Source organism: Vombatus ursinus, unplaced genomic scaffold, assembly GCF_900497805.2.
Source record: "Vombatus ursinus unplaced genomic scaffold, bare-nosed wombat genome assembly UNPS02014785.1, whole genome shotgun sequence".
Lineage (NCBI taxonomy): Eukaryota > Metazoa > Chordata > Mammalia > Diprotodontia > Vombatidae > Vombatus > Vombatus ursinus.
Genome location: NW_020954563.1, coordinates 14,596,326 through 14,609,285, shown reverse-complemented (window position 1 = coordinate 14,609,285; position 12,960 = coordinate 14,596,326). Strand labels below are relative to the sequence as shown.

The 12,960-nt window shown below is 35.5% G+C and overlaps 1 protein-coding gene across 6 annotated transcripts in view; it reads left to right on the top strand.

Annotated features, from left to right (window-relative positions):
* The window catches only part of NSD1 (nuclear receptor binding SET domain protein 1), a 132,464-nt gene that overhangs the window by 32,548 nt on the left and 86,956 nt on the right, over positions 1-12,960 (top strand). For all 6 annotated transcript variants that reach the window (XM_027867280.1, XM_027867276.1, XM_027867275.1 and 3 more), the window contains 2 exons: positions 5,928-6,063; positions 11,668-11,840. In XM_027867280.1, coding sequence (XP_027723081.1) covers positions 5,928-6,063; positions 11,668-11,840 — 309 coding nt within the window. The remainder of the gene's footprint in view (positions 1-5,927; positions 6,064-11,667; positions 11,841-12,960) is intronic.

Sequence of the window (12,960 nt, the reverse complement as noted above, 5' to 3'; positions counted from 1 at the left end):
TTCCCCACCCTTGGACTTATTATTAAATGATGGCTGTTAATAGAAATGAAGTTTTCTGGTATTTTGATACTAGACTTTCCATTTGCTAAATAATAATAACAATATTTTTACTAGTAAATTGAGTATTTACTTATAAATGAAAAAATATTAGTTGGAGTTAGGATTAGAGGTCATTTAGTCTAACCTATTCCTGACTTACAGGTTAGGATAGAGGAGGTTGAAATTGAAATTCTAGAATTAACTTCAGCCCATATTTTGTATAATTCAGTCTCAAAATGTTTCATTTCAAGCTTTTTCCATGTAAACAACTAAAGGCACTTAGTGGAAATTAGCATTTTTCAGGAGTTGACATAATGGAGAACACGTAACATAATGAGGGAATAGTAACGGAAGTGAGGGATTGGACTAGGTAGATGGTGTCAGAGGACCCTTCTAGCTCCAGCCATAGGATGAAGACTCGATGAATTGTGAAACCATGAAAATGTCATCTGTTTAGGCACAGAACTTTTACTTAGAGCATATTCAGAACATCAGAGATTTAGTGTTGGAAGGGACAGAGGTTATGGAAAGGACTATTAAATATAAACAACATATTTTTAGAGGTTTGCTTGAAATTGAATGCTTGTAACCAAGAAATAATATGAGCCATTGTCTTGATTCAGTGGGAAGTGTGTTGCATTTGCAGTTAGAAGTCCGGGGAATTAAACTAATTCCCTGATCTGTAACTTACTACTTTTATGAACTTAGGCAATTCACTTAACTTTTCCAGTCTTCAATTGTCTCATGAGGATGTTGAATTACATGACCTCTGAGGTTGATTCTTGCTCTCAGTTCATGATCTTAAATCTTACTATTTCTGATCTTTTGCATATGCTGAAACTAGGATACCTCTCATATCAGACTATCAAGAGGGTTGCAATCAGTGTCTTCCTGTTGTCTCATCTTGTGAGAGATTTGTTTTAAAAGAGTTCTCAGTAGTAAATAAAATGAGAACCTAGGTCCCCCATGGTTGTGACAGCCTTTCTAGGACTTTTTCAGATATCTCCAAGAAATTGTTACCTAGGAACTACTAACCCTGTTTCCTTAGATTTCATTAAAGTTGAAATTTTTATGGTGGGACAAAAATTCTAGAGCCATTTCACTACCTCTAATCTGATGGAATTCAACTTAGGTACAACTTTTATGTTTTTAGCTGTTTCATGGTTTTCTGTAGCCAAAAATGTCCTCATCTTTTGCCTAAACCTTCTGTTGATAAGCTTTTTTGCCCTTAGGTAACCAGGTTTTTGGTAAACAGACACTCTGGTCTCTTGCAGGGTCTGTATTTGAAGCTTTCTTCCTTAGGAGAACTTGTTAATGCTTTGAGACCAGGGTAACCCCCATGCACTGAGGAAAATTGGAATAAGACTTTGGTGGAAGCATTGAAGTAGTTATGTCTTAGGACCCTGTTCTAATTAATGACTCTTTCTTGAAATGCTGAGACTAAAGCTCATACCTTATGAGGGACCAACTGAAGAAACTAGGAATTTTTAACTTAGAAAAGAGAAAATTTAAGTGAGGTATCATCAATGTCTTCAACTATTTCAGAGGCTATGATGTTGAAAATTAATAAAACTTAATATGCTTGGCCTTTTGGGCAGAACTAAGGGCAGTGGGTAAAAGTTGAAGAGGCAGATTTTGGCTCAGTGTCAAGAAAAACTTTTTAGAATGATAGCTGCCCCAAAGTGGCATGATCTTTGGACATGAGTGGATTTTCCTATCACAGCAGATCCTCAAGCAGAGGCTAGATGACTACTTGTCAGGATCCTGTAGAGGGAATTCTTTAGTTTGGATTAGATAGTTTTTGAGATCTCTTTACACTTGTGAGTCACTATTTACTACTCTTCAGCTATCTTTATGTAACTCATTTTTGCCTGTGGTTATAAAAATATACCCAAATATTTTATTTAGGTCTGTGATAGCATTGATACCAGTAGGTATTCTTTCCTACAGCAGATCATAGCCCTTCCACATCATCTCATTTTGTGTGATACTAAAACAAAGTCTGGCAGAGTTTCTTACCCTTTTAACAACAACAGCAAAATTTAGAGGTTATAGTTTTATTTTTAAACCAGTATTAGTAAGTGAGAGACCTTAGCAAAACATGGTGTGATTTTTGTTACTTTTTTTGCATATTGACCAAAAACCCAAAGTTAAAATTTTTTTTGTTTTGTTTTTGTTTTGGCTAGGCATTGGGGTTAAGTGACTTCCCCAGGGTCACACAGCTAGTAAGTGTTACGTGTTTGAGGCCAGATTTGAACTGAGTCCTCCTGACTCCAGAGCCAATGCTGTATCCACTGTACCACCTAGCTGCTCACCCAAAGTTGAATTTTTAAAGAGATTTTCTCGGCTTGAGACAAGGAGCTTAGAAGATGTTTGTTGCCTTGTTAGAATTTGGTTTCTTGCTCTTGGGGTGGAGTGGCAAGGGATGAGGAGGAAGATGCAAAGTAGGGAAGGGGTACAGACCTGTGATATTATTGGTTTAAATAACTCCCTGTGAGGAAGTAACTACTGATGAAGATTTGTAACTTTTCTGTACCTTATATAAGGACTTCGAGCAGCGATGTCCAGAAACTGATTTGGTACTTGCGGGTTCCCATAGTTCTTTCTTTGGTCTGTCTCACTGATCCAGTAGTTTCCAAGACTTGGGTGTAAATAAAATACTTCAGAATTAATGTGTGTCAAATAAGTAATCTTTCTAAATTTTTTAACATAAAGTTAAAAAAATTCCTATGGGAATGAATGATACAGAAAATAGACTCCTCTAATGATTATGGAAATCATAGGCTCTTAAGTTAGATGAGACTTGGGATGATCTAATCTTAACCCTCTTCTCCACCCTCCCCCATTATTACAGATAAGGAAAATGGGGATCAAGAAGTTGAGTGATTTGCCTCAGTCATACTGGTAGTAAGGGTAGAGCTAGGATTTGAATAGCTAGTGAGATGTGGTGGGGAAAGTTTCCTGGATTTGGAGCCAAAGGACCTGGATACAAATTCTAGCTTTGCTGTGATCAGCAAAACAATCTTAACCTTTCTGGGACTCAGTTCATCTAAAATTTGTTGGCTTAGAGAACCTCTAAAGTCTCTTCTACCTTTAAATCCCATGATCTGATCTCCTCTGTACTGGGAAACGTTCAGTTTTGATTGAAATCATCTAAATTTATTAATCTAAATTATTTTTTGGAGGTCTCATGTAGGTGGCAAACAAATTAGGATTCAAAACTCAGGTCGTCTGATTTCATATCCAATATTCTTTATAAGTGTTGGTCGTGGAGTAGAAGGGAAGGGAGAATAAGGATGATAGAAAAAACTACCATTATTGTATTACCTTTTTACCTCGTTGCTTCTACATTGTCCCTGAGGGCTCCTCTCTTCTTGTCCTTACTTGAGGCACCTTGGGCCTTGGGAACCACTCAAAGTATTTTCAGGAATGATCAGACAGTTTTAGCACACTTGACTAGTGTACTTCTTGGGTCATAGTTAGGGCATAACAGAGCCTTTGATGGATGTAGAACTTTCCACCCCTCTTCCTTTACCAACTCATTTCCTTTCCCTTAATATGGTCACAGGGTGAAGTCCCCAACAAGTCCCCACTGCTGGCTATACTAAATTACATTGACTCGTACTTCAGAGTTTTTTGGGAGGTAATAAAGTTCTTCTAAAATCAGAAAAATTCAGTATATTTTTGTAGTTTAGGATTGGAAAGTCATTGGAATTTAGTGAGTTTACTTAGGAAATTTCTGATTTGTTTCCTCATGCTTTTCTGGAGAGATTTTATTCATCTCTTGAAATTGGAAGGACCAGAATTTCCCTGTTAGAATGAAGAATAGATACCAGCCTTGGTGCTTATACTATAGTATGAGATTTCTCATATTTTGGATCATTTTGTGAGAAGCTGAACATTTCTTCTTTGATTTTGTTTAGAATTAAACACTGAACCTTTTGGACACATGGCAAAAACTCTTGAAGAAGATTATAGTTTGCAACATTATAGTTTGATTTATTTTGGTTTATTTTTATTTTTATTTCTTTTTTTCCTCTTCCCTCCCTCCCCTATTGAGAAGGCTAGCAATTTTGATGTAGTTTACACATGTGTCGTCATGCAAAACATTTCCATAATAGTCATGTTGTGAAAGAAAACATAGGGGGAAAAAAACTCAAAAAAATAAAGTTTAAAAAAAATATTCTTCAATCTGTATTCAGACATCATCAGTTCTTTCTCTGGGGATGGACAGCATTTTTCTTCATAAGCCCTTCAGAGTTGTCTTGGATTGTTTTACTGCTGAGAATCGTGAAGTCATTTGCAGCTGATCATCTTAGAATGTTGCTGTTACTTTGTACACAGTACATTTTACTTTGTATCAGCCCATGCAAGTCTTTCCAGGTTTTTCTGAGAGCATCCTGTTTATCACATAATAGAACTTGTTTAACCATTCCCCAATTGATGGGTGTCACCTAAATTTCTAAATCTTTGCCCCCAGAAAAGAGCTGCTATAAAAACTTTTGTACATATAAGTCCTTTTCCTTTCGTTTTTTGTCTCTTTTAGGATACAAGCCTAGTAGTGGCACGACTGGGTCAAAGTGTATGCATGGTTTTATAGCCCTTGGGGCACAGAATGGTTGAATCAGTTCACAACTCCACCAACAGTGCATTGATATCTCATCTTTCCTACATCGCCTCCAATATTTGTCATTTGCCTTTTCTGTCCTATTAGCCAATCTTAATAGGTATAAGGTAGCACCTTAGAATTGTTTTAATTTGCATTTCTTCAATCAGTAGTGAGAGTATTTTTTTCATATGGCTATAGATAGTTTTGATAACTTCTTCTGAGAAACTGATCAGCTGATCATTTATCAATTGGAGAATGGCTCTTATTTTTATAAATTTTACTCAGTTCTCTATATGTTTGAGAAATGAGTCCTTTATCAGAGAAACTTGATTCAGAATTTTTTTTCACAGTTTCTATTGCTAACTGTATTTCCCTCCATCCTGTGTCTCCCTTCCCCCCCCTCCAGTTTATTCTGTTCTCTCTCTTCTTTCACCTTTTCCCTTCTGACTACCTATTTTGGTTTATTTTTTTTTGCACTGATGTTAGCATCAGGGTTTGTTTAAATATTTACATTTTTATGTCGCTATGCCAGTAATCAAGCTTATATATAAAAAATGTTCTACTGTATGTGCTTCTGTGAAACATCCTGCATTTAGCAAAGCAAATATGAACCAGTATTACTTATTTAAAATACCATATATTTAATCTTAATCGTGATATAGAAGTTACTCTGGCTTCTTGAAGGCAGTGACAGCTCTGGCAGGTCTGATCAAGCTGTAAATATGGTGAGGGTTTGGGGGGGTAGGGAGCGGGGGAGGCAATCCAGATTAAGTGACTTGTCCAAGGTCACACAGCTAGTAAGTGTTAGAGGCCAGATTTGAACTTAGATCCTCCTTGATTCCAGGACTGGTCCTCTATCCACCATGCCACCTCCTGCCCCTTACATATGGTGTTAATGATAAATTGTTAAGTCCCAGCTTAAATTTGGAGAGCCTGGTCACTAGGTTGGTTGCAAGGTGATGAACTTTTTTGGTCCTTAAATCTACTAAGATGTAGATAGATTACCATTTAATTGGGGGGGGGGACAGGGCGGCACAAGGGGTACTCCCCAGATGAATGAAATCATAGATCTTTTTAAATATTGAAATACTTATAATTACTGTTATGAACCAAGATGGATATATATTGTTCTGTGTCACATCATTATCTTCTGAAATTTAAGTATGGGAGGGTTATATTCAGATACTATCTCCAGTAGTATATTTCTTTGACTATTAGAAGATGTCTTTGTAAAAGGATTTCCATCTTACTGACTTGCTCCTGTTCTGTTTGTCCCAAGTGTCAACCCAAGAAAAAGCCTGCTCCCTTGAAATACGGAGTTGGACAACTTGTCTGGGCAAAATTCAACAGACGTCCATGGTGGCCCAGCAGAATTTGTTGTGATCCATTGATGAACACTCACTCAAAAATGAAAGGTAATGCCTATAGTTGATTTTACAAGATAGTTTTCTGTAGACTGATGAATTTGTACTTTTTATTAAACTAGAATTTTAGTTTAACAGATGTGAAATTTTTTCTCAGTATTTCATGAATGAAAATATGTCATGGTGTTTTACTGTTATCTTACTTTTAAAAAGAAAATTTAAAAAAAATATTGTAGTTACTCAAATAGAGCCCAAGGTATTGTTTCATTTAAAGAAAGTCGTCAATGATGAGGGTAATGATGATAGCCTTACATTTATATAGTGCTTTAAAGTTTATAAAATCCTTACGTACCCTGTGATAGAAATAATACAAATATTATAATCCCTGTTTTATAGATTAGAGAAGTGACATATCACTGCTCTGTATGGGAGCTGGGACTCCCCTCTGCCCCTTCAGTCTTCTGATTCCTTTCCAATAAATGCTGCTGCACCTGTCCATGGATAGGTGATTTGTGTGAGGTTAAGTTTACACAACTAGGTAGTCAATATTTAATAGAACCTTTGATCTAATAAGCATTTTGGCTTTTTTGTCTTAGTATATTGATTATTAAGGTTATACACTTGAAATGGTTTCATTCAGGTTGACATTTAGTCTGTACTTTGAGCAATTTTTTATTGATATGTTCAGGATGTTGCTAAAGTTGATTAAGTTAATATGAGCTATGGGGTCAAGTATGATATAGTAGAAAGAGAATTAGGTTTGGAGTTAGGATCTGGGTTCAAATAACTAGCTGCCCTTCTTATTATTTACATGTAACTGTAAAGAGACCACTTCCTCTCTTTAGACTTCAGTTTTTTGCTTTGTAAAATGAAATGATTGGACTAGATGATCACAAACATACCTTCCCAGTGATAAGTCCTATAATTTTATTAACTTCATGTTGTAGGATTATATAACATTGCAGTACTTACACCTCGTCTTCTTTCCCCAACCCATATGTGTACCATATGCAGGTATAGTGAACACTGCGTCTCCCTTCCCCAGTTTGTACTAAAGGCATATAGCTATGCAGAATGCCAGCCGATGACAATAACTATATAAAAAATCTGCTTAGCTTCAAATGGGATCTTTTCAAAGTGTGTCCTCCTTATATGAAAAATGAATGTTATTCTAAAACTTTATTGTACTTTATATTCCCTTGATTTTATCTTTATGGCCATTTGAATTACTCTCTTGGTTGCTGAAGACATATTCTATTGCAGTTACTATTTTCAACTTAGTTTTCAGGCCCTGGTAGGAATCTTTCGATTTAGAAAAAATAATTTTTAATTAATTGCAAAGTGTGGTGGTAAATTTGAAAGTAGAAATAAAAAACAGAAGAATCTTTTTTCTGGATGAAACTTTTCCTGTTGAAAACAGGAGCTTATTTTTAGTTTGAGCTTATTTTTAGCGGCTCTGAAATTACACAGAAAAGAGATGTCCACAAAATTTTAGATTTGAAACCATATTTATAACTACATAATCTTGTTCTTAAATTGATTAAAAGAATCTGGCACATTGTTTTTAGAATGATCACTGTAAAAAGGTTTTAGTTCTTCAGAAAACTGCTAACTACTCAACTTGATTTGCCACATTTCTGCTTTGTTCTTTAATAAATAACGAGAAATGAGGAATAATCCAGTTTTAAATGTCAGCATCAAACTTTAGTTTTCTTTTTCTATAAAATATATTGATTTTTAAAAAATTCATTTCAACTAGATATAATCAAACCTTTAGGAGATTACTTATCAAAAATTAGAGAAGGAAAGGATCCCAGAACCTAAGATGTTAGAACTGCATAGGACCCTTTAACAGCCTATTAGAGGGGCAGCTAGGTGGCGCAGTGGATAGAGCACCGGCCTTGGAGTCGGGAGGAACTGAGTTCAAATCCGACCTCAGACCAAACACTTGACACTTACTAGCTGTGTGACCCTGGGCAAGTCACTTAACCCCAATTGCCTAAAAATAAAAAAAATTTAAAAAAACCAGACTATTAGAATAGACTATCAGAATTAGTAGGGATATAGAAGATAGAATGTAAGAGTTGAAAGGAGCCTTAGAAATTGGCTAGAATGACCCTTCATTTTCCAGGTAAGGAAACTAAGACCCAGAGAAGAAGTGACTTGTCCAAGGTCACACAGCTAGTTAATTTGCATTATGAAGAAGTAGCAACTGCTCTTAAAAAAGAAACAACTGCCTTTGAGGGGCAGCTAGGTGGCACAGTGGGTAGAGCTCCAGCCTTGAAGTCAGGAGGACCTGAGTTCAAATCTAGCCTCAAACACTAGCTGTGTGACCCTGGGCAAGTCACTTAAACCCAGTTGCCTTGCCAAAAAAGAACAACAACAACAAAAAAAACCTGCTTTTGAATTTTACACAAATCCTGTCAACTTGACTCCTATTCCAATTGCTATGGAGATTTTACAAAACAATCACAGCTATTTGTGTCTGCAGTGGAGATTATTTTTAAAGTTCCATTACTTTTTAAAAGAAATAGTGGGGGGGGGGGGGGGGGGGCAGGGAGGGGGGGCAGTGGATAGAGCACTGGCCCTGAAGTCAAGAGGACCTAAGTTCAAATCTGGCCTCAGACCAAACACTTTACACTCACTAGCTGTGTGACCCTGGGCAAGTCACTTCACCCCAATTGCCTTAAAAAAAAATAAAAAGAAATAGTGGGTTTAGCTACTTTTTTTCATGGTCATCATATTTGGATTCCTTTTGCTTAAAATACTACATTTGAAAAAAATGGAATAATCGATTTGGCTGTCACTGTACAGGATATCTTCTGTCTTTTCTTTAAGTGATCCCACTTTGTGTAATTCCATGAAAGTAGAATTTTCCTTAATGTCAGGTTAATCAAATGAAAATATGTCATTTTATAATTTGTCCCTATTCTGAATGGGTCATAGGATTATAACTTCAGAGCTGGAAGGAATATTAGAGGCCATGTAGTCCATTCCTGTAGTTCACAGATAAGCAACCTAACAGGCCCTGTTGAGGTCACAGAGGGATTCAAAAGCTACTTATAAATATTTGTTGACTTTAACTTAGTAGGTAATAAATGAATGATCATAGAATTTTAAAGCTGGATAGAACCTTAGAGATTAAATCCAAACCCTTCATTTCACATACAAGGCTCAGAGAGGATATAACTTGCACATGATTAGAAAAGTTAGTTAATGACAAATCAAGGGCTGGAACTTAGGTCTCCTTCTCTAAACCTATTGTTGCTTTTAATTCACTGCCTCATGACATACTGTGATGATTTGGTCCATTGCAAATAACTGTTCTCAAATCTCAGCTGTGCCTTCACTATTACTCAATAATTCTTGATATTCATCCGTTAACTTAGTATATTATAAAGTAAGTAAAGACCTAATGCTCCTATTGACCACATGACCTGGCCTTCAGCTTTACTGAGATTAGAGACATTCATACTGAGATACTTCAACATTAAATATGTTCTATTTACCTCCTCCTCCTCCTCCCATCCTTGCCACAAGCCTAACTCCTTCACTATTGCTTTTGCTTGTATCACTTTCTATGTCATTCAGGGCCTTACTCCATTCAGTATACCCTTTCTGTCTTTAATATCTTGACTCCCCTGGCTCTCTACCCTCTTCCTGCAATGTTTTGGTCACCCTATATTAAATAAATAAACTTTGTCTAGACCTTACTTGCCCATTCAAGCTATCATCTTATCTCCTTCCATTCATAAACATCAAAAAAATGAATTTATGTGCCCATGCTTCTTTATCACCTACTCAGATCTTCTCATTCTGGCTTCTGTTTGTACCACTGACTTATTACAATGGTTTCTATCTAGTTTCTCCTGCCTCACCTCAACTTTTCTTATCATGTCATTGATGCTTGTTCTGGAATGAACAGTAGATTCTCATTGCCTACTAAATAAAGTAAACTCTTTAACTTGGCCTTTACACCTTGTTGCCTTGTTGTTTTTCCTTGCATATACCATTTGCCAATACACACCTTGTTCTTTTGCCTCTAGTTGTGATTTTTTTTTCTTATCAGAGCTTTCTATCCTTTTTTTTTTAAACATTGTTTTCATTCTTTGAATCTAGGCCTTGAAGATATAATATTTTCTTAAAGCCTTCCTGTATTTCTCCTACTCCATGTGATTTCTTTCCCCTCTGTCATGCCAGATCATATAGTAGCATTGTCATAACATTTGTTCCATTCTACTTTTTATTATAGATTTTTATGTACTTTTTTTGTTTTATCTACTATATTATAAACTCCTTGAGGCTAGGGCTCCTGTCTTAATTATCTTTACTCTTCAGCTTTTGCCATGGTGTTTTCTCTGTAGCAGATATTGAGAAATTATTTATGAAAATATTATTAGAGAAGGAAGAGGCAAGGTAAAATATGTAGCATAAATATTATTTATGTTCACTTTATCACCTCCCTCTATTCATCCTAGAGTAAACTGTCTTCTATTAGTTCGAGTGTTTTAGCCAAGCATTCAAGGTCATTCAGTCTGGCTTCAGCATATTTTTCCAATTTCATTTCACTCTTTACCTATATAGATTCTCAGCTTTAGCAAAATTGATTTGCTACGTGTCCCTAGATTTGTTTCAAGCTTTCCTTAAGAAAAGCTCAAGCCATTTCAGAGTGCTCTTTACTCTTTTCTTCCCCTCTTATTTCCTAACCAAATCCATTCTTGCTCATTTAATCCTATAAAAATTAAGATGATAACATTCTTTCCGTTTTGGTATTAAAAAGACCAGTTATTTAGGCTTTGCTTTGCATCGATTGCTGATTATTCTTTATGATGGTCTCCCCTTCAAACTTTTCACTAGTGCAAAATATGTAGCACTCTATAAGAGGAATCAATGCATTGGTCTGTTTAATTTGCATTTTAATTATTTTGAGCAGTATCTAAATTGTTTGCTATCATGTAGTACTCAAATCAATAATTTGCATACTGTAAAAATAGCATTTTCTTATTAAATGCTTTTCTTAATGTCTTGTCTCCTTTCATCTCTCTCTACTTCTCTTCTCCGCCTCAACTCCCCCCAATTTGCTAAAGAGTATTCTTTTTTGATTTCCTACTTTGAATATTTGGCTCCCCATTGTCTACATGGCATTCAAAGATCTCTATGCTCTGGCTTCAACTTTGTCTACATTTATTTTCTTTTCATGAGTACTATGTTCCAACCCAGCTAAACTGTTCTTTGTTCCCAGTACGTTTGCTTTTGCTCTTTATATTCCTTCTTTCTGGGATGTTTTCTTCTAATCCCTATCCTTTTCTTTAGGCAAGAGTAGTCTTTCTTTGCTCTTTGTACTTCTTGTGTAGCACTAATTGGTTGTGTTCTGCATTGTTCCTTATTTATGTATAAATGTAAACTTACTTCAGTTAACTGTTTTCCCCTGAAAGCTGGGGACTATTTATCCTCACAGTTGTAGTAAAATAACTTAGATGGGGGTATTTAATAATTAAGTTGAGTTGAGTATTCTGGCCTTTCTCAGAAAATTATTCAAAATTTTTTTATAAATGCAATTTTCAACCAGTGATGAGTCTTATGTCGTTTTCATCATTTTCTTGTGCTTAGTATTTTCTTTTTTGAGATAAAACCAGATACATGTCTTTTCACTAGTTTCCAGCCAGAGGCCTTATCGGCAGTACTACGTGGAAACCTTAGGAGACCCTTCTGAAAAAGCGTGGGTGGCAGGAAAATCGATTGTCCTATTTGAAGGAAGACATCAATTTGAAGAACTTCCTGTATTGAGGAGAAGAGGCAAACAGAAAGAAAAAGGCTATAGACATAAGGTAAAGTCAAGGTTTTCTTTTTTTCTAATAGTTCTGATGGTTCCCAGCCTTTGGAAGTTTAGGAGAGTGGATGTTTGAGGGAGCTGTTAGAAAGCTTCCTAGGGCTTTTTGATACCCATGTAAATTATCTGTGTAGAAGTAAATTTATCCGCCTCCAAATTGTTTATTATACTTTAGATGATTTATGATTATTTTAGTGTGGATGCACTGACATAGGTCAAAGTATCGCCATGCTTTAGTCGATTGTTTCATAAGTTTATTTGGTCCTAAAAATAAAAATTTGTGACTAATTCTGGCACATTACTGAAGGTTCTTATACAAAAGGTGTGCAGTCAATCACGGAACCTTTCCTAGAAGTCTTTTTGGCTTAGGTAGGATGTATCATACCATATAGCCATTGAGAACCCAAGGCCATATCTGTTCTTTTGGTAGTAACTTTAAAGAAGATTCAAGTCTGTAGAGATGAAAATAATACATTTTGGTGTCATAACAGCATTTTCCTAAAAGTCCACAAGATGGAGACATTTTTCCATGAAAGAGCTGTGATAGTCTGGTCATCAAAATAAGATTTATAACTTCTCATTTCATAAATGAATTTTGTAGTTTTTTTCTTATTATTTTTATAAGTAAAATTATAGAAGTTACTAATTTAGTAAAGGGAGGGTTCACAATTTTCGACATATTAGCAAGATATTTCTTAGCTTTTTGATTATATAGCCCTGTTTACACTGCTAAATAGCTCATATTAATGTATGTTTTCTAAGATTTCTAAAGAAGATATCGCAATAGGGGAAGTAGTTTTTCTAGCCTTGCTACAGTTTTGTTTCTCAATCTTCTTTTGTATTCTTAAATTCAAGGATATAATCTTGAAAGGTCCCTCAGCTTTCACAATTTTTTTTGGAGGAGGGGAGGGAAAAGGGGGTAGTAAAATTGCTTTTATTGACTTCAGTATATGTGTATAGATAGAGAGATATAGAGATTTGTATAGAGATATATATTCTTAGCTACTTCACTAAATCTAATTAATTAACTCAATTTTTTAATTGAAAGGTGTTTTTTAAAAGCCCTGCAATTATTCCCTCTCCATAAAATGAAAACCATTTAAGTTCCCCAAGATAGT